Source organism: Benincasa hispida, chromosome 5 (genome assembly GCF_027475165.1).
Source record: "Benincasa hispida cultivar pf3 chromosome 5, pf3_genome.v1.1, whole genome shotgun sequence".
NCBI lineage: Eukaryota > Viridiplantae > Streptophyta > Magnoliopsida > Cucurbitales > Cucurbitaceae > Benincasa > Benincasa hispida.
The window spans coordinates 61586059-61606744 of NC_143482.1; the positions used below are offsets into that span (position 1 = coordinate 61586059).

Here is a 20686-nt window from a genome sequence, read left to right on the forward strand (position 1 = left end):
AAAATCTTTATGATTTGAAAAAAAGTTAGAATTTAATCTTTATGATTTGATAAAAGCTTGTAAATCTAAATTCTAAGTTTTTAATGTAGATTGTTGATTGATTTTAAAAAAGAAAATTAAATAAAAGTCATAACTCCCATTGGACTACAAATCAAAATGGAAAGTTTTGGAATCTAGCTAATTTAATCTTCCAAAATTAATAAAACAAATGGCTTGCAAAGGCACATCTTGTACATTCCTAACTTAGCCCCAAGTTTGGGAAAATGCTTCTAATTCTACTATAAATTCCCACTAATCTTTTAGAATGTGATTAGGGCATATTTTAGTGGTGCTTAATCTACACAGAGGATCAAAATGGTTCAAATATTTAATTTACCCAACTTGAGATATATTACTCCTTAATTATAATTATGGTCGTTAATTCTTCAATATATCCTTTTAAGATGGCACTTCAATCGTCGTTTCCACTAATATTCTTGGAGTCAATTTTTTTTTCAACCAAATACTTGTTTGTGAGCTTCATAGACCTGATACCATATTAAATAAACATAAAGTTTAATCTCAAAACAAATTGATAATGAAAGAAGTAACTAATTATATATCTTATAAAGATTGTAAGATTATCTTCAATATAAAATATATAAGTAAGACAACAAAAATATAATCGAGTGAGAATCTGAGCCTCTAACATGAGGAGAGAGTAGATAATTTAGTCATTGTCGAGCTATTTTTCACGGCATGTAACAATATTTTTGACCTATTAAATTATATTTGAATCAACAAATATAAATTAACTACAAGTAATTAAAGTAATATAGAATCACTGCATACTAGCTACCACAATTCAATGTATAGAAGTAAAATTTCAAATCTGCCACACTCAAAAGAGTACCAAACTTTATGGAACAATCAAAGGCATAAAACTTGAAGTCCCTCATAAAATAGGTAGAACAAACAACATATGAATTAATAGTGGCAGCTTTAAGTGGAAGACACAATGGACATAAAGTATTATGAGAAGGCATAAAATGATCAAATTCCCCTCTATAAAAAGCAGTGAGATTCCTTCTCCAATTCATCTATCCATAATGGTGTTGTTCTTCTTTTTTTTCTTTTTTCTTTTTTTTTCCTTTTGTTTATGTTGGAAGGGTTAATAATGCAAAATTATTATGAAACAGCAGCTGTAAAATGTAAAAATTTTGAAGATATAATTACAAGAGAGTATATATAGTTGACCATAATAACCAAAGTCCCTTTATTGTGCATAAAAGCAAGCAAAGGGAATGTTTTTAGGCCCACCTTTTAATTTTGTGGGTAAAATGTTGTCAATTTTATTATTTTTTTTCCCCCACCAAAAGGGTGATTCTCTTTTCCAACAAGAACATCAAAATTATATTGTTCTGAGGCAGCTATAAAGCTCATAATTTGGAACAACTTTAAAGCTTTAATCATTGATGTGCTCCACTTTTTTCAATCCTAGCTAGGGTTTCTTCCTCTTGGATTTGGGATTTTTGTATATATGTATTCTTCAAAGCCCTTTTACATGGGCTAAAGTTATATATATACACCCACTAAAAAAAATGGACAAATTTCAACTTATACCCTTAAACTTTATAAGTTTTATCAATTTAAACTCTGAACTTTCGTAAGTATATTAATTTAAATATAAACCTTCATAATTGTATCAATTTACACATTTATTCATATTTAGTCTGAAAAATATCAGGAAAAACATTTAATTTCTTTTAATCAAACTTATTTAAGTTTAGAAGTTTAATTGATTTACAAATCTTACACTATGTTTATCCAAATGACACATAATGAAGGATTTAAATTAATATATTTATGAAACTTTAGGGTCTAAATTGATAGAACCCTAAAAGTTCAGGATTTAAATTGATACAATTATTAGTTTGAGGTTTAAATTAATACAACCCACGAATGTGAGAGTTTAAATTATTCAATTATTAGTTTAGGGTTTTAATTAATACAACCCCTGAAAATGTCGGGGTATAAATTGACATTTGCCCTAAAAAAAAAAAGAATCTAGTATAATCTAGCCATCCCATATGCTTATTAAAAGTTTACACTTTGGCTTTCTTTTTAAGTATAGGTTGATTACTTATTCTAAGCGGATCACATGTAACAATTTCAATAGATCTAACTAATAATACAAGATCCGTCTATTTTAAGATAGAGTTTACCAACAAAACTAATTAGAGAAAAAATCTCAACTCGAATAACATTAACCAAAATTTACTTCCTAATATTTACACATAAATGATGTAATACTTTATATAATCACTTAAACTTCTTAGATGGATGCTATTCTATAATCTTTCATATGATTATAACAAAATCTATCTTTGTTGAAAATCATTCTTTAGATGAAAGGAAAGTTTGATATTGAGTTGCATAATGATTGTATCAAATGATAATACATTTCATCACACTATATATGGGAAGTAGTTTGTTAATATACTTTATATACACACATATATATGGCCATATAAATGTGTTTGTAGTATTACATAATCTTAAGAAATAATGGGTCATTATAACACATAGGACATAACTAGGCATGCTCAATGTCAAAATATCCTTTCCTTTTTGCCATGTTATTGTTTATAAGTAGCTTTGTTTTTTTGGTTTCTTAATAGCTTGACAATGATACTTTAGAGAGATGAAAGAGGTTACTCTTTTGGGGGGCCAAAAAATATAAACCAAATCCAATCACTTTCAAGTTTCATCCTTTTATTTTTGCCTCTTTTTGTCTACTACTATACACTCCAAAATAGAATTCAAACCCCTTAAATTGTATTGTTTTCTACCTATATATATAGAGAGAGATCTATTGTGTAATATCATTAATACATGAATTTTTCATCATATATATACCAAACAAAATTATGAGTTTTCCCCCCTTTTTTGAAGAAATAATCATTCCATATAAGTACACAAGAATAGGGAATCATTTTAATAGAAATAGCATGAAAGATGAAATTTTAGAGTAGGTATGGAAGACCATTGGTTGTTATAATGGTTTTTTTAAGTGTTTGAAAATGCTCATAATTTCAACTTTTTTACTATAATATTATTTGAATTTGAGGATTTTTCTTTTTCACTGATAAGGAATTTGAGCCACTAATCTATTGGTCGAGGGGTGTGTAGGTTGACTTAATTTGAAAATTGTTGAAAACAGATTTTACTATCTTTTGATTAAGAATAAAATTTTAGTAAAGATATAATTTGGTAACATTTTTTTAAGTTATTTTTTGGTTTAATTATAAACTTGGTCTTATAATTTGAAAGAAAAAAATAGAATTTAGTTCATATAGTTTTAAAAGTTAAAATTTAGTACTTATAATTTCATAAAACTTCATAAATAATTCTTATGATTGGATAATTCAAACATAGTTCTTACTATATTCGATTTTTTTTACCAAATTTTAAGAACTAAATTCGAATTATAATTAGAAACTGAATTTTAACTTTCTCTAAATTAAATGGACTAAATTTATCATTTAACATTGTTATTTAAAAAAGGAATGAACACTTTTTTAGAATAACTAAAATTGTTCCATTTGGGTTTTATTTTATGTTGATCTCAAGTGCAACCTTAGTTTTAGGTTGATAATTAATGATCCGTTTGAGATTGATGTAACTTTTAAAATAATTTTTGGCAGTTGTACTTTTAGAAAAATAGTTATGAAAAGAAGTAAAATAGTATTTGATAAATTTCAGCATAAACTTGAAAAAAATATATTAGAGTGTTTGGTAAATAAATATAAAAACATCTTATTTTAGGTATAATAATTAAAATAGACTTATAATCAATTTTTTTGTAATTTAAAATTTTAAATAATCGTTTAGTATGATAAATTTTGTTTATTAGAGATTTTTTCAAATATTAAGAAAAATAGCTTTATAAAGAAAACGAATATGATATATTTTTTAAAAAACGATGGTCATGAAAAATAGAAAATAGATTTGATTAGGTGAGAAATAGTTAAGTACATAAAATAAATCTTCTATAAAATTGAAAACTAAATATTAATTAAAAATTCTAGGAGAACCTAAAAATTAGAAGAAAAATAAATAAATAAATAAATTCACATTACTTTTTTTGATCAAGCTAATGCAGTGTCAAACATAACCTAAGTCAATTTAAACAAGGAAGAAACCCATACTTTAGCCACAAATCTCAAAAAAAAAATAATAATAATAATAATAATAATAATAATAATAACAAAAGCCAAAGGATTGAAAAGAGTATAAAAATTGACCACTTTTGAATTCAAAATCTTGAGGTCCAACCAAGGAAACACATGTAAAAAAAAATGGAATAATGTGTCTGTCAACACTATTAGAAAGTTAATTGGGATGCAAATGGAAAAAACCCCAACTTGAAGAAAAACAAAACACATAATTATAGCTTCAAAATGGGCACCAAATGCACCACAAAAAAACATAATAATGAGATCTCTGTTTAAAGAGAGTGTAGTGAAAGTGAATTAAGATGTAGAATATAAGCTAAAGGAAGTGAAAATAATAATAATAATAATAATTAGAAAACACAAATTAAAAGAGAGATTAGTGAATAACAAATGATGATTATTAGTTAAGACTTAAGAGGTTAGTGATAATTATAGATTAAACTAAATGAAATGCTTGGAAATGGGGTGTGTGTGAATTTGCAGAGGAATATACAAAGTTTAAGCAAAGAAAATTAAATAAATAAATAAATAATAAAAAGTTTGTTTTTTGAGTGTCTCCCAAAATACAATCAACATGTTTTTGTTCTTACCCTTTGTTTGGCTTTTATTTTTCTTTTTAGGGGCTTTTTTGAAAAAGAGAGAGAGAGAGGGGCATGTGAGAAAAGTGATTTTGGTTTGTAATCATGTGGTCTACTTTCTTATTATTTCTTCTTCCCAAACATCTCTTTATTATTTTTTTTTTTCTCTCTCTCTTTATACTCCCTTTTGTCTCCCTTTCTCTCTCCTAAATTTTTTTAAAAAATTATATATATATATATATATATATATATATGAATTTTTCTTTAGCTTATTTGCTCTTTCTCATATGAACTTTTCTTTTTGTCTTGATCTTGGTATTATTCTATAGGTTACATAGATTTGCACTTTTGTATTTATTCTATGTTAGTGAATAGTGACATTTGAATTGGAGTTTTAATACAACATAACTTTTTTTTAGTTTGATGCAATAGTTGAAATTTGCAAATTTGAACTTTTGACTTTTTCATTGACGACACATGTCATAATCAGTTGAATTATGCTCATATTAATATATTATCTAAATATAACTTAACTAAATTGAGAAAAATGGAAAAATTCGTATTTAAAATGAATATACATAAATTTATGAGTTTGCTACTAAAAAGTATAACTCGTTTGAAGCAAAAAATGCATCGATCTAGCTAGAAAATCAAACAAGTTAAAAGGACAACAAAATGCTAACATTAGAGCATTGCAAATTCTTATAAAAGCACAATTTACAAAACTAGTCTTTTCGTACACGATTTTTCTCAATAAAATAAAACAAAATTTCAAATAATCAAGGATATTGTTTTTACCCATTATTTAATTTCATAATTCAATTCTCGATAAAATTTAAATTTTTACTTTTTTTTTTCTGAACTCTTTAACCGATTGAGTTATGTTTAAATTAAAATTTGGCTAATATATATATATATTTTATTTTAAAAATTTAGTTGCACAAGTTGTTTGGAAAAATAGAGGGTGGCATTCTAGTGATTAGGAACAATAATCAATGTTTAATTAAATAATACATTAATCTGCTTGGGAACCTAAAAATAGAGCCACTCGTGCGAAAAAACCCACTCACTCTAATTATATAACCCCCTCCCTTTTTTAAAAAAATATCATTTTTTACTATTTTAACACCCCCTACATTTTCTTTAATAACAATTAGGGGCCTCAAATTTTGTTAAATTCCTTCAAGACCCATATCAGCTTTTAAATATACGTCACTTCAAGCACAAATTTTCATCACCATGCATCTTTGTCATCCATAAAGATTAGTACAGATAAACCATCAATCTATCAAACCTATTTATAGATGTGTAACACAGTAGCTTCCTTATGGACCATAAAAAAAATGTGTATGTAAAAATATTTTAATTACAAAGTTCTAAGGTATTATTTTGAGGTTAAATTATAAGTTTAGTTTCGTGAACTTTTAAAAAGCGCTTAATAGATCTTTAAACTTTTAATTTTATGTTTAATAAGTCCCTAAGTTTTTAAATATACGTGTTCTATAATAAGTTTTTGAACTTTTAATTTTGTTTAATGAGCCTTAAAACTTTTGATTTTGTGTATTGGATCATTCACATTTTCAATTTTTTTAAAAAATGACAAACCTATTTTATAAAATTAAAAAAAATCGTAAATTTAACGTCCTATTAAATACAACTTTCAATTTTATTTCTTATAGATTCATTCGTGTTTTAAAAATAAAATAAATAAATAAATAAAGTTGACCTATTTGACACAAATTAAAAGTTCATAAGTCAAACCAAGTATAGCTCAATTGATATATGAGTGTACTAGAAATCATGAGATTTGCTGTTCAAATTTCCCTACCCCCAATTATACTAAAAAAAATTTGAAAACTCATGAACCTATAGATATTTTTAAGAGTTTAAAGACTTAATAAATACAAACATAAAAATTCACAAGAACAAAATTTGTAATTTAGGCCCCATTTGGTAATTATTTCGGAGACGTTTAGAAAAAGGATTATCCTAAGTCTATAATAATCATCTCTTCCTACAATCAATACTATTTCAAAACTCTCATTTGCTACAGTATTTACTATTTGCTACAATTTTTACTATTTTACTTTCATCGTTTTTTTATTCTTTGCTACAGTATTTACTATTTCCTTTCAAACAAAAATAGTTTACACCTCAAACACATACTATTTAACTCAAACTAAAATAATCTAAACCCCAAACACAAACTATTATAATCCAATTATAATAACCTAGGATTATAATAACCAATTCCTTGCTCCAAACGTCTTTTTTTGTTTTTAATTTTTGAAAATTAAGCTTATTTCCTCCCAATTTCTTACATGAGTACATTTTTAAATACAATGGTTGAATTCTTAGCCAAATTTTAAGAACAAAAACAAGTTTTTAAAAGTCATTTTTTTTATTTTTCAAATTTTGGCGTAATTTTTTTAAACGATTGGTAAAATTATGTAACAAATAAAGAAATTTGGAGGTTGAAGAAGCGTCTATATGTTTACTTTTCAAAAACAAAAAATCAAAAATCAAATAATTGCGAAACGAACCCTTAGTTTTTTTTAATTATAATTGAAAAGCAAATAAAAGACAAGTGATTTCTTTCATGAGTTTTTTTTTTTTTTCTTTCTTTCTTTATCAATATTTTTTTTTCTTGAGTTTAGTTATTGGTTTCGAGTAAATTTCTAGAATTCATGTTAAAATTTAACCAATTGTCAAATTGTAATTTTGTTGTTTTACTTTGAAAAAAAAATTGTAACAAGTACATTATTTATTTATGTATTTAATTATGTCAATGTTGATGAGTATAGTTCAAAATATACATGTCAATATGAACATAGTTCAACAATAATTGATAAATTTTAAGTCTAAAGTTCAAGTCTCCATACCTCACATTTGTTGTCTTCAGTAAAAAGAAGTTCAACTATCAATTTGATTGCATTATTCGATGGTATTATTTTCACTAAGGAAGCAGTAGTTGCCCATGTATGGACTGAGACTGAATCAATGATCCTTTGGCAGTTATTATAAGATTCGGTTCATTTCATCAATGAAGTTCAAGTTTTTTTTTTTTGTTGATACCCAAACTTTCCAACGACAAGGTCTAACTCAAGTTCGTATAATGCAACACATTGCTTGGTTTGTCATGCAAAGATGATCAACATTTCTAATGTCTAGATTGAAGAAGATCCCCTATAAGTGGATGTAATGGTTCCTAGAGACATATTTTATTGTAATTTTGCTTTTATCATCCATTTTTTCTAAGAAAGATTAAAACGGCAGTAAATATTCTATTTATTATTAATAAATTTAATCTCTGATTGAAAATACATACTTTAAATTAGTACAAACTTGAAGAACCAACAAGAAAAGTTTTTTAAAAAGTAGAGATTAATTTATTAAGAGGGTCTCCAAAATTCCTCTCGAAGTTGAAAATACAGGCTTTTCCCACTCTTGAAGAGCCCACATGCTGCCCTTATGTAGTATATATATACCCACAAATCTCTGTAACTTCCTCTTCAGTGAATCCCCTTCTTCTTCTTCTTCCCCAAATCCCCTCTTCATTTCATACAGAATCTACAGCTTCACACCATTATGGCCACCACAGCAACAGATAAAGTGGTGGAGACAGTGATCGCCGGAAATTATGTCGAAATGGAAGCCGACGGCAACCCTCCCAATGTCAAAACCAAGCTCTCCAAGCTCTTCTGGCATGGCGGCTCCGTTTACGATGCTTGGTTTAGCTGTGCTTCAAATCAGGTCTATTTTCCCCCCTTTTCATTTTGAGTTCTCATTTACATTCTGGGGTTTGATCATTTTCCCCCCAACTTACAGGTTGCCCAAGTTTTGCTTACTCTACCCTATTCGTTTTCCCAACTGGGAATGCTCTCTGGAGTTCTGTTTCAGCTCTTCTATGGCTTGCTTGGTAGCTGGACTGCTTATTTAATTAGTGTACTCTATATTGAATACAGAACTAGAAAAGAAAGGGAAAAAGTTGATTTCAGAAACCATGTTATTCAGGTTCATTAACTCAACTTCTTTTTGTTGCCTTGATTTTACTTCCATTACTAGAAGAACCCCTTTTAGGAGTATTGATTTCTAATGGTGCTTTTGTTCCAGTGGTTTGAAGTTCTTGATGGGTTGCTTGGGAAACATTGGAGGAATGTGGGTTTGGCATTTAACTGCACTTTTCTTCTGTTTGGATCTGTTATTCAACTTATAGCTTGTGCAAGGTATTCTTGTTTGTTTGTTTGTTTGTTTTTGTTTCATTACTTAATTTCATTCCATCTCTGTAAATTTCACCATCTTCAACTTGACATTGTTAATCTTATCCTTTCTTCTTAAAATCTGGTATGCAGTAATATTTATTACATAAATGACAACCTAGACAAGAGAACTTGGACATACATCTTTGGAGCTTGCTGTGCCACCACTGTCTTCATTCCTTCCTTTAGAAACTACAGAATCTGGTCCTTTCTTGGTCTCTTAATGACCACTTACACAGCTTGGTACCTCACCATTGCCTCCATCCTCCATGGCCAGGTACCACATATTCCATTATACTAAACCCCATTTTGTAAAACATGGATTGTAGTGAACTCATTTTGTTAAACATAGATTGTAATGCTAATGAACCATCGTGGGCTGGCCTACTTATAAATAAAGAGCATGAGTTTGATAGAGGACTAAGAGAAAATTGGTTCAATCCATGATAATCACCTATTTAAGATTTAATAGCCTACTAACACCCAGACATTGTAGAGTCAAGGGTTGTCCCATTAATTGAGTGCATGTAAACTGGTGTGGACACTCATGGATGTTTAAAAAAAAAATGTAATGAACACATTTTGTCAAAGCATGGATTGGAATGGATTTGGTTGTGGTGGTAAGTAATGAAGGTTGTTTGGGGTTTAATCTTTAATGATGTGTTTTTAGGTGGAGGGAGTTAAGCACTCTGGTCCAACCAAGTTGGTCCTTTACTTCACTGGGGCCACCAACATTCTTTACACATTTGGTGGGCATGCTGTTACAGTGTAAGACAATCTCAAAATCTTTTATGTTATTTATGTTTTCTTGTTGGTTTTGTTAGTGTCTTCAAATTTTAGCTGTGGAATGTGCATATGTTTGTTGGCCGTCTCTGTTGTTGTGCCAATTAAAAATGTCAAAACTCCATTGTTTGTTGTCATTTATGAAAATCTCTTCCCTTTTTTTGGCTGATGTTGCCATTATAGATCTCAATACCAGTTGGATTCCATGTTTTAAAATCAATACCAATATGCTATTATCAATTGTATATTGTCTTTCTAAATTTCTTTTTACACTCACCAGTGTAGAAATATTCATCTTTCCCCTTTTCTCTACCTTTATGAATTTAATATTTGTAATTTTAACTACACTTTTTGAATTGAGTTGTCTTTATCAGCATAAAAAGATATCCTCTTTTCCTGGAGAAAACCCTTTTTCTTTCTCATGTTTAGTAATAGTCTAATAGACATTGAAAGTGAAGTTTCTCTCTCTAATTGCCTTTCTCTTTTATCATAAACCCTGATGAAGAATCTGAAAAAGTATGAGGGAGAATGTCTCAGTGTCTCCATACCTTAGTATTCTTCTATGGGCCTTTTTTCTCCACTGGCCCAATTAGAAAAAAGCCCATCAAACTCAAACCTTTTATGAACCGGGTCATCTGAACAAGACTTAAAACTCCAATTAATTTTTTGTATTGTACAATGGAATTAACTAAAGAAAAGCTGTGGAAATGCAGGGAAATCATGCATGCAATGTGGAAACCTCAGAAATTCAAGGCAATTTACTTGGTGGCCACTGTGTATGTGCTAACACTGACACTCCCATCTGCAGCTGCTGTGTATTGGGCATTTGGAGACATGCTTCTTAATCACTCAAATGCCTTCTCTCTTCTCCCAAAATCACCCCTCAGAGACATGGCTGTCATCTTAATGCTCATCCACCAGGCATAATCATCACCATCTCCTTTACTTTACCTTTTTATTTATAGGACAAGTGGGGTATGGAGGTTTGAACTTCTAACCACGATAAGAGTACATGCTAATTATCGAGTTGTTCAAAATTGACATGCTTTCTTTGTAATTCTTGCAGTTCATCACATTTGGATTTGCTTGCACACCTCTTTACTTTGTGTGGGAGAAAGCCATTGGAATGCATGAATGTAAGAGCTTGTGCAAAAGGGCAGCTGCAAGATTGCCTGTAGTCATTCCCATTTGGTTTTTGGCTATAATCTTCCCTTTCTTTGGTCCTATCAACTCCACCGTTGGATCTCTCCTCGTTAGCTTCACCGTCTACATCATTCCTGCTCTTGCCCACATGTTCACCTTCCGATCGCCTGCTTCCCGTGAGGTACGCCGCACTGAAATGTTACTCTCTCTCTCTCACTGTGAGTTGTTTTTTTTTGGTAACGTGTGGTCACAGTCTAGCAGACAAGAAACGGCTCACTCTCCTATGTCTTTGTCTTTGGTATTAGTTTAATTAATTTAGTAGTTTAGTGTTGGTTTAAAAAGTTTCGATTGGTTTTTGAAAAAGATATCGTCTTTGGAATTGCCCTCTCCTAGAAAAGTCCATTTCATAATACGATGAGAGGGGGAAAAAAAGGGAAAAAGATAAAGGCACGAGATTCTTTGTCTTTGCTGCTGCCATATGCATGCGATGCGACAGAGTATCTGTTCGTACCCTGATTCTCACCACCCCTGTTCTGTGACAGTCCTTTTGACACCTTCCACATGTCAAATGGCTGTTTATGATGAGACTGAACGAACCTTTTTGTCATTGCAGAATGCGGTGGAGCAACCGCCGAAGTTCACCGGAAGATGGGTCGGAGCATATGTGATCAACGCATTCGTGGTGGCTTGGGTGTTGGTCGTTGGGTTTGGTTTTGGTGGGTGGGCTAGTGTGACCAATTTCGTACATCAAATCGACACTTTTGGGCTTTTCACCAAGTGTTACCAATGCCCACCACAATCGCCGCCGTCTCTGCTCAATGTTACAGCGGCGCCACCTCCACAGCATCAGCACCACCTCCACCATCCTGGCAACCATTGATGATTGAAGGTAGCAGAATGATGAATTTGTTGCGGTTAAGGAAAGGGGTGATTGGGATGTGTTTTCTTTGCTCTGTACTGCAGCTTTTGGTTTGATTAGAGAGACAGAGAGAAGAGGGGTAAAATTCAGAGTTGGCGAATGTCGCTCTTTTTCATCCAAAATAGTACATTATCCTTATTATTCTGTCTCTTTTTACTTTGGCGTAGGGCCTCTCTTCTTTAATGGTACCTAAAAAAGAAAAAAGCTGAGAAATTTTTGTATCTAAAAATTTACAACCTGCCTGCACCCCAGTGATGCAAATATAGCTGCTTTTCCATAATCACAATCATCCCCAACTAAATATGGGTTTACTCGAGAGTTTTCAGAATTCACCAATGGGAAACAACAGAAAAATGTAAATAAAAAGCAAAGAGATTCAGAATTCTTGTATTCATAATAAGTCTGCTTCACAGTGGGAGGGAAAAAAAACATGAGAAGAAGCTTTCAACTTTTACACCAAAAAGAAACTTGCTTTGCTTTGTTTAATTCTTTGGTTTTCTTGGACAATGTGGGAAAGACAAGAAACTGTGAATCTAGTAAATGAAGCAATCTCCTTTACTTCTTCCTTCAGGAAGATTATTTTGAACATCCATTCAAATTCTTAATTAGAAGTACTAGCATCTTCCATAATAAATAATACTGCTATAAACAGGATCCTTTTAAAGGGCATTTAGAGCGCAGTAATGGAAACAAGCTTCTAATTTCAATTAATTTTTTTTATCACAGTTTGCAAAATCCATCTACATTGGACAAAGAGCTCTTTCACAAAAGTGAAACCACTTTATTTCTTTCCAGCCTGCCTTTTCCCTTTCCCAGTCTCTGCTCATTCCAACAATAATTGCATAGGGAAAAAAAGCAAAGCGGAGAAAAGCAGTGTCCCCATGGCATTGATTCAATCAAGAGATATGTTCAATTGAAATGAACTGGAAAGAAAAAAGGGTATAGAGTAGTAGATGAAAATCCATATTCAATTTACACAAGAAATTTAGAGATGGATCGAAACACTTGTATCAACAGTTAAAGAACCAGAGTAATCAAAGGAAGACTTCCCACATAGATCATCTCTTTTTCTAAGGATCGCTGATAAAATACCCCTAAAATCCATCAACCAACATAATCATCCAACACCCAAAAGATAGTCAAACCAGATACTAAACTGATAATCCATAGATGACAAAAAAAAAAAAAAAAAGCTGCTACTCGAATCCTATTAAAAGATGACCTTACAGACCTCAGTAGATCAAAACTGAGATGAAAGGCGAAGGAAAACCGAACAAAACACCCCCAGATTGAAGCAAACAAAAGTAAATCGCCTTGCTAGTTCATCAATTTACGCGATCAACGACCACTGCTTGGACACTCCCTTGCGAAATGCCCAGATTCACCACAGCTATAGCAGTTTCCACCACCACCGCCACCTCCGCCGTACCTATCTCCACCGCCTTGAGATCCACTCTGGTAGCAGTCCCTAGCCATATGACCAGTCTCACCACACTTGAAACAAGCACCACCTCCGCCGCCGCCACCACCTCCTCCGTAACCCCCACCACCGTACCCACCTCCACCACCGCCGTACCCACCTCGGCCACCGCCGCCACTGCCACCGTTAAACCCATATCCACCACCACCACGTCTCCCTCTTCCACCACCGCCGCCTCCTCCATACCCACCTCCTCCGCTGGAGTAACCACCTCCACCTCCACTGCCGCCGCCGCGACTTCCCTGCACAGAAGCTTCTCCTGGGCCAGTGACATCAACGGCCTTGGAACGGCCATCGGACTCGGCTTCGATCAGAAACTCAACATCCTCACCAACGCCGAGGCTCCGGAAACCGTCGGATCTGATGGAAGACTGATGAACGAAAAGATCTTCACCTCCATCGTTGGGAGAAATGAAGCCATAGCCCTTCTGGTCACTGAACCACTTCACTTTCCCACTAACCCTTTCGGCCATTTCTCGATCTTTTTTCTCTCAAACAAAGAAAACCCAACAACTGCAAAACCCTAATCACCAAAATTTCTCTCTCTAGATTTGAGAGAAAAAGGGTTTTTATATATAATAAGAAGAAAGGGAAAAAAAACGTACTTTGTGAATCGAAAAGCTTGGAAACGGGAAGAGCGCCCCGTCATCCGTAAACGACGCTTTTTCCATTTGTGATTTTGTGGGGTCACATTATTCGATAATGACCGTCCGATTCTCAGCGACGGCGGGTGGTTTCCGACGAGATCTGACGGCCAGGGCTCTTCCGCTTCTCTTCATTGGAATGGAGCAACTCGCCGTGGGATTTGCGAACGGCCAAGGGTAGTTTTGGGATTTCACTCCTAAAATATCTTCGTTGCAGTTTTTGGGATTTTGTTTTTATTATCATCTTTTACAGTGGTAAATGATAATTGGTAAAGTAATTAGTATAACAAATTTTGTTGGGGTGATGTTTTCTTAAATCAAGTAAAATAAAAATATGAGAAAATATTTTTTGTCTCATAATGGTCTCTCGAGCATTAGGTTGGTTATTATAATCGGTGATTATCATAGATAGTTGGTTATAATAGTTATAATAAATAGGGGGCATGGGCAAATATTTTTTGTCCCATAATTGTCTTTGGAGTATTTAGTTGGTTATTATAATCGATGATTATCTTACACAATTTGTTATAATAGTCAATAGGTTATAATAGTTAGCGGATAGGCAAGAAGTTGGTTATTATAGTCTAATTGGGTTATAATAGTTTGTGTTTGGGGTGTAGATCATTTTAATTTTAGTTATAATAGTTTGTGTTTTGGGTGTAAATTATTTTAATTTGTGTTATATAGTATGTGTTTGAGATGTAAATTATTTTAGTTTGATAAATAAATAGTAAACATTATAGCAAAAAATAAAAAATATGATTAATGTAAAATAATAAAAACTACAGTAAATGATGGTTTTGAAATAGTGTTTACAGTAGTTAATTGGAGACTACAAAATAGTATTTACTATACTAAAAGGTGGTATTGTAGTCTTAGGATAATTTTTATCCAAACACACCAAATTATTTTAGTATGGGGATGTAAATTATTTTTATTTGGGTAGAGATAGCAAACACTATAACAAAACAAAATAGTAAAAAAAAACAGTAAATACCATTGTTGTACACGTCACTATTGTTGTTGGTCTCCCAAACATGGAGTTGATACCAACTTCTAATGGGTGCCCCAAATAGTCCTAAGCTTTAGTTTAGTTTCTATTTAGTATTTGGATTTTATAATGTTGTACTTTTAATCTTAAAATCTTGAGTTTGATTTCAATTAAGTCTCATGTTTGAAAATGTTACAATTTTATTTTTGATATTTGAGTTTTGTTTCAATTTAATTTATAGGTTTCAAGATTTACACTTTTACCCTCAATTTTTCATTAAATATTTACTTCGAGTCTTTAGTGTTATTGTCTATTAATTAATTTTAAAAATATAATTAATTAAATTTTAATAATTTTTCATCGCTATTAAAATTAAATTTGAAATTTCACTTCATAATTATTTTAAGTTAAGTATTGACATAAACATTAAATACTAAAGTGAGTACTTGGTGACAAAATTATGTTGAAAGTGTAAATTTTGAAATCTATTTAACTAAATTAAAACAAAATTAAAATTTTAAGAATGAAATTGTAACATTTTAAAACGTAATGACTAAACTTATATCAAACTCAAAATTTAATAACTAAAAGTATGAAATTTTGAAACTTATAAATCAAATAAATCCCAAAATCTGTGAGCAAAATGTTTTTTTTAATTTTGGCTAAAAATAAAACAAAATAGGTTGAAGTGGAACTAGTGAAGCAAAATACAGTATTTGAGAATTGAATAGGATGTTCAATCTCTCATAGGGCATTTCATTCAAAAATTCATTTCTTAAGCCTTCTAATCTAAGCAAAAAAAAAAGTACTAAATAATTTAATATTGATATAAAGCTAATGTTCGATTGTGTGAAACAAACCTATAAAATTAAATTTTAAATTTAAATATTATGTATATATGATTACAATAAAAATAATAAAACTACATATAGATGGAATAAATATGGTGGAAAATAGAGATAAAAAACGGGACAGGTATTTTTCGTCCCAAACCTCATTTAGTTCACGGAGATTTTTTTTTATTCCCTCTCCATTTCTCGACCTCCATGTGGGAGAGGATGGACATCCTACTTAATAGGAATTCAAAAAAAAATTATCATGTTTATCTTCATTTAATTTTTATATGTTGTTTCAAAAAAAATAAATTCTTGTTTCTCAAACGAGATTCTATTTTATAGTTTCAAAATTTTAAAAAGGTAGAATTACATTAAACACAACCTTGATGATATGAACTTATTTTAACTTTATATGTTATATGATGATGTAAACTTATTTTGGTTTTATTAAATTAAAGTAAGTAAAATGTATTTATTATGTGTTATATGATATACAATATTTATAACATAGAAAATGTTAAAAGATTAATTAATTGATAATAGTTGAGGTTAATGAATATGATATTTAGTTGGTAATTAACTATCACAATTGCCGTATTAAAGAAATTATCACTATTTTTATGGTTTGAAATTTATAAATATATTATTCAACATATTTGGAATATTTGTTTAAATAGAAATAGTCTAATATGATACCAGGCATATATTAGTAGAAAACATGGAATACATTTTTTTTAAAACATCAAATCCATTGTTTTCAAATGGCTAATCAAAAGTATCCTAAGATATCTTTTAATAACAATTTGAGTTTTAGTTTCTTTTAAATAAATAAATAAAAATATGTTTTATTCTCACTATTTCTCAATATATCTTCACGTTTCTTTTAAAAAAGTATTTAAATTATTGACCAAATTTGAAAAGTAAAAACTATTTATTTTTAAACTTTTAAAATATAACTCAAAATTTGTAATGTTTAAAAAGGTAAATGAAAAAACAAGATGAAACACATAGGTAAAAAATAAGCCTTTTTTTTTTTCAAGCTAGAAAATAAATAAATAAGAGAAACAAAAACTAGAACTAAATGATACTAAATAGGCCTAAAATACCAACATTGATGTTTTGAAAATTTCATATGCAAAATCGATTTCTTTAAACATTAGAAAAAAAAGGGGAAAAAAATAAAAATTTATCCCTAAGTTTTGGGTCTAATTTTCATATGGTCTATAAATCTCAAAATGTTACACATTTAATATTTAAATTTTAAGTTTAGTTTCAATTTAATTTTTAGGTTTCAAGCTATTACAATTTTACCTTTGAAATCAATAATATGAGATCTCACAATCTTTATAAGATACGTGAGTTACTCTTCATATATTATCATTTGGTTTTTAGATGGAATCTCATGTTTATCTAATATGATGTCATAATCTATGATGTCCAAACTATATTCAGTTAAACTTTAGGATCTAACCCAAAAATTGCGAACTTAAAGAGACATTTTGATGATCTCTTATTTTATAGTAGATATTTTGTGAATGGTGGAATTCTTAATATAATATTGGTCGCCTTTTCAAGGAAATGTTGAATGAATGATTTCATTTTATAGTCTAAGAGTGAGAAAATTGTTTATAAACCGTCAAAACATTGCTTGCAATTAATATAAAGAAAATATAACATGACAATATTTATAGTCGTCAGTTCAAACATCATATACAAAGTCTAAATATGCAAAAGCATGAACAAACATAAAGAAACATAACACGACAATCAATGTCCACATAAAAATCGTGATCAAGAGATCAAACAAAAGTCAGTGAAGTAGAATTCAAAACTATGGGACTTTAAAGGTCGCTCATATAAATATATATTTGTATCAAATAATATAGATATGGTTTTTTTTTCCCAATCCAACTATTCTTGAAGGATATCATGTAATATAATAGTAGAGAAAGAAAGGATACTTAAATTTGTACTTCAAAATACTACGATAATAAGCAAATACGTACATATATCAAGTACTATAATAAGAAAAAAGAAAAAAGAAATATGACTTTCTAATCATGAAAAAATTGAAGAATTAATTTTCTTACTTATGTTATAGTAGCAATGCCCAAGTTGTGGGCACCAAATATTGAGTTTTTTTTTATATATATTTTTAATTTGTCTACTTATATAATAATAACACATACTCACTTTGTATTTGCAACTCTATGATGTTGCATTGTTGTAACATATGTGACTATGTTTCATAAGATATTAATTACAATATAGCCAAATCTAATTTTTTATTTGAAATTGTAAACCACCCTACCAATAATATTTAAAAGATGTTGGGACGAAAAGTGCACTTATGAATTTGGATGAATTATGAAGTAATAGGACACACAGTATAAGAAGTTAATAAATTATAAAATCAATGTCTTTTAGCCATGGGACCCGTGGACCAAACAAGCAACTTTACTCCTCAAACTCGAATTTTTTAGGCCAAACGCTCCCAATCATACTATTGAGAAAAATTATGGTTAAAAAATTTAATTGCGTAATTTTTTAATTTATTTGGAAAAAAAATTTACATGACTTTTTTCTGTGAGTACCAAAAAGAGAGTAAAAAAAGGGGCAGAGAATTAAATAAATTACATCCTCATAAGTATACGTAGAAGTGAAGAAAATAGGGATTCTTTGTTTGTTTGTTAAAATATAGAAAGAAAAATTTCGCGATCTTAAAAATTTAAATAAATAAATAAAGGCGAAAAGACGTTTAGAGACATACAGTCAAAATTTCAATTGATGGGTCAAAATATAGCTGACTGGATGTAAGTGTGTATGTGTGCCATTTGGTAATGTTTTGATTATGACACTTCTATTTATTTATTTATTTATGTATTATATCATTATCTTTTTATATCATATTTTAATCCTTAAACTTTAAATCTTATTCTATGTTGGTCTCTAAACTTTAAAAAATATTTGTTTTAATCTATAAACTTTTAAAAATTGAGTCTATATTATTAAAATTATGTTAACTTTTCAACATAAATGTGAATGAGCTTGTAATTTTTTATGAATAGACTCTAGATGTATCGAGTAAAATGAATAAAATGTCAATAACCAACACGCTTATATTGAGCCACCAAATTTTCAACTAAAAATGTCCTTTAAAAATTCTCCCGTTTTGCCACCTTCAAAATCGAAACTCTATACTTTTTTAGTGTGACTAACTTATCTGGTAGCATAGTCATAAAAATATACGAGTCATATGGTCATTTTGTTAAAAAGTTAACAAAATCTTAATATATCATGAATTTAAATAAGCATTTTTAAAAGGGACCAAAACGAATAGTTTAAAAGTCTAGAGATCAAAATAAAATAATATTCAAAGTTTAAGGACTAAAATGAACATTTTTAAGAGTGTAGAAACCAAAATATAATATTATTCAAAGTTCAAAGACCAAAATAAGATTTAAACCTTATTATTAAGTTTAAATATTACTTTTGGTCCCCATAATTTTGGTTTTAGTTCATTCTAATAGAGATAAGCATGATAGACCGAAAAATTAGCCGATTAATCGAAATGAATTCGGTCGGTCGGAGAAAGAGAGGGGTTGATCGGTGTCAGTTTGGGAAAATTACAAATTGGAAAGTTTTTTAAAAAAATAAAAATAAAGAATAAAATCGACCAAACCGATGGACTGACTTTTACTCCTTCATAATCAAGATTGGTTTGAATATTTACTAAACCGACTATAGTCGATTCAGTGGCTGTTTGGTCGAAAAATCAACTCCAATCGACCGATGCTCATTCCTACATTTTGGTTCCTATACTTTCAAAATATTCATTTTGGTCCCTATATTTTTCAATTTTGGTTCATTTTAGTTCTTATACTTTTAAAATGTTCATTATAGTTTTTGTATTTTCAAAAAGTGATCATTTTGGTCAATTCGTTTTCATTTTCATTTCATTCTTAAATGGATCAAAATGGTCTATTTTTGAAAGTCCAATGACTAATATGAACAAAAGTTGAAATTACAACGATGAAAATGAACATTATGAAAATACATTGACCAAAATGAACCAAAGTTAAAAGTATAGAGACGAAAATGAATAATTTAAAAGTACAATGACTAAAATGGATAAAAGTCAAAAGTATATAGAATAAAGTAGTAGTTAAACCTTATTATTATTCTTAGGGAAAAATATATTTTTAGTCCATAGGTTTTGGATTTTGTTTTTATTTGGTTCATATGTTTCAAAATATGACATCTTTAATTCTCTAAGTTTCAAGTTTGACTTCGATTTAGTTTATCGATTTCAAAATGTCATCGTCATTCTTTCATTGAGATTTGAGTTTTATTTCAATTTGGTCTATAAGTTTCAAAATATACTACCTTAACTTCGATTATCACAAATACTCACTTTCAGATTTTAGTTTTAACATATATTAATTAATCCAGAAGAGTTATAATTAATTAAGTTGTACAATTTTTTTCATTATAATTAATTAAGTTGCATTGTTTTTTCATTACTATTAAAAATAAATTTAAATTTTCGTCTTATAATTATTTTAAATTAAGTAATAGACATTGATTAAAAAAAAAATGAAGTAAGTATTTAATAAAAAATTGATGTTAAAAGTGCAAAACTTGAAATCTAAAGACCACATTGAAACAAAATTCATATGTCGAGTAAAATTGTAATGTTTTAAAATTTGAAGACTAAATTAAAATCAAACTCGAAATTTAACAACTAAACATACACTTTGAAACATAAGGATCAAATAGAAACTAAACTAAAAAATCTAGAACCAAAATGATATTATTCTCTAATTATTATTGTTA

General features: G+C 29.6%; 2 protein-coding genes across 2 annotated transcripts; one reads left to right on the forward strand and one right to left on the reverse strand.

Moving 5' to 3' along the window:
* The first annotated feature begins 8153 nt into the window (after positions 1 to 8153).
* Positions 8154 to 12047, forward strand: LOC120078603 (auxin transporter-like protein 2). Its single transcript, XM_039032891.2, has 8 exons — positions 8154 to 8548; positions 8624 to 8809; positions 8909 to 9021; positions 9148 to 9331; positions 9725 to 9822; positions 10551 to 10758; positions 10904 to 11161; positions 11594 to 12047. Exons 1-8 carry the CDS (start codon positions 8384 to 8386, stop codon positions 11858 to 11860), a joined length of 1479 nt encoding a protein of 492 aa, XP_038888819.1. The 5' UTR covers positions 8154 to 8383; the 3' UTR covers positions 11861 to 12047.
* Positions 12048 to 12849: 802 nt separating this feature from the next.
* Positions 12850 to 14017, reverse strand: LOC120078604 (cold shock domain-containing protein 4-like). The gene has a single exon (XM_039032892.2). The coding sequence runs from the start codon at positions 13850 to 13852 to the stop codon at positions 13238 to 13240; it is 615 nt and encodes a 204-aa protein (XP_038888820.1). The 5' UTR covers positions 13853 to 14017; the 3' UTR covers positions 12850 to 13237.
* Between the last annotated feature and the right edge of the window lie 6669 nt (positions 14018 to 20686).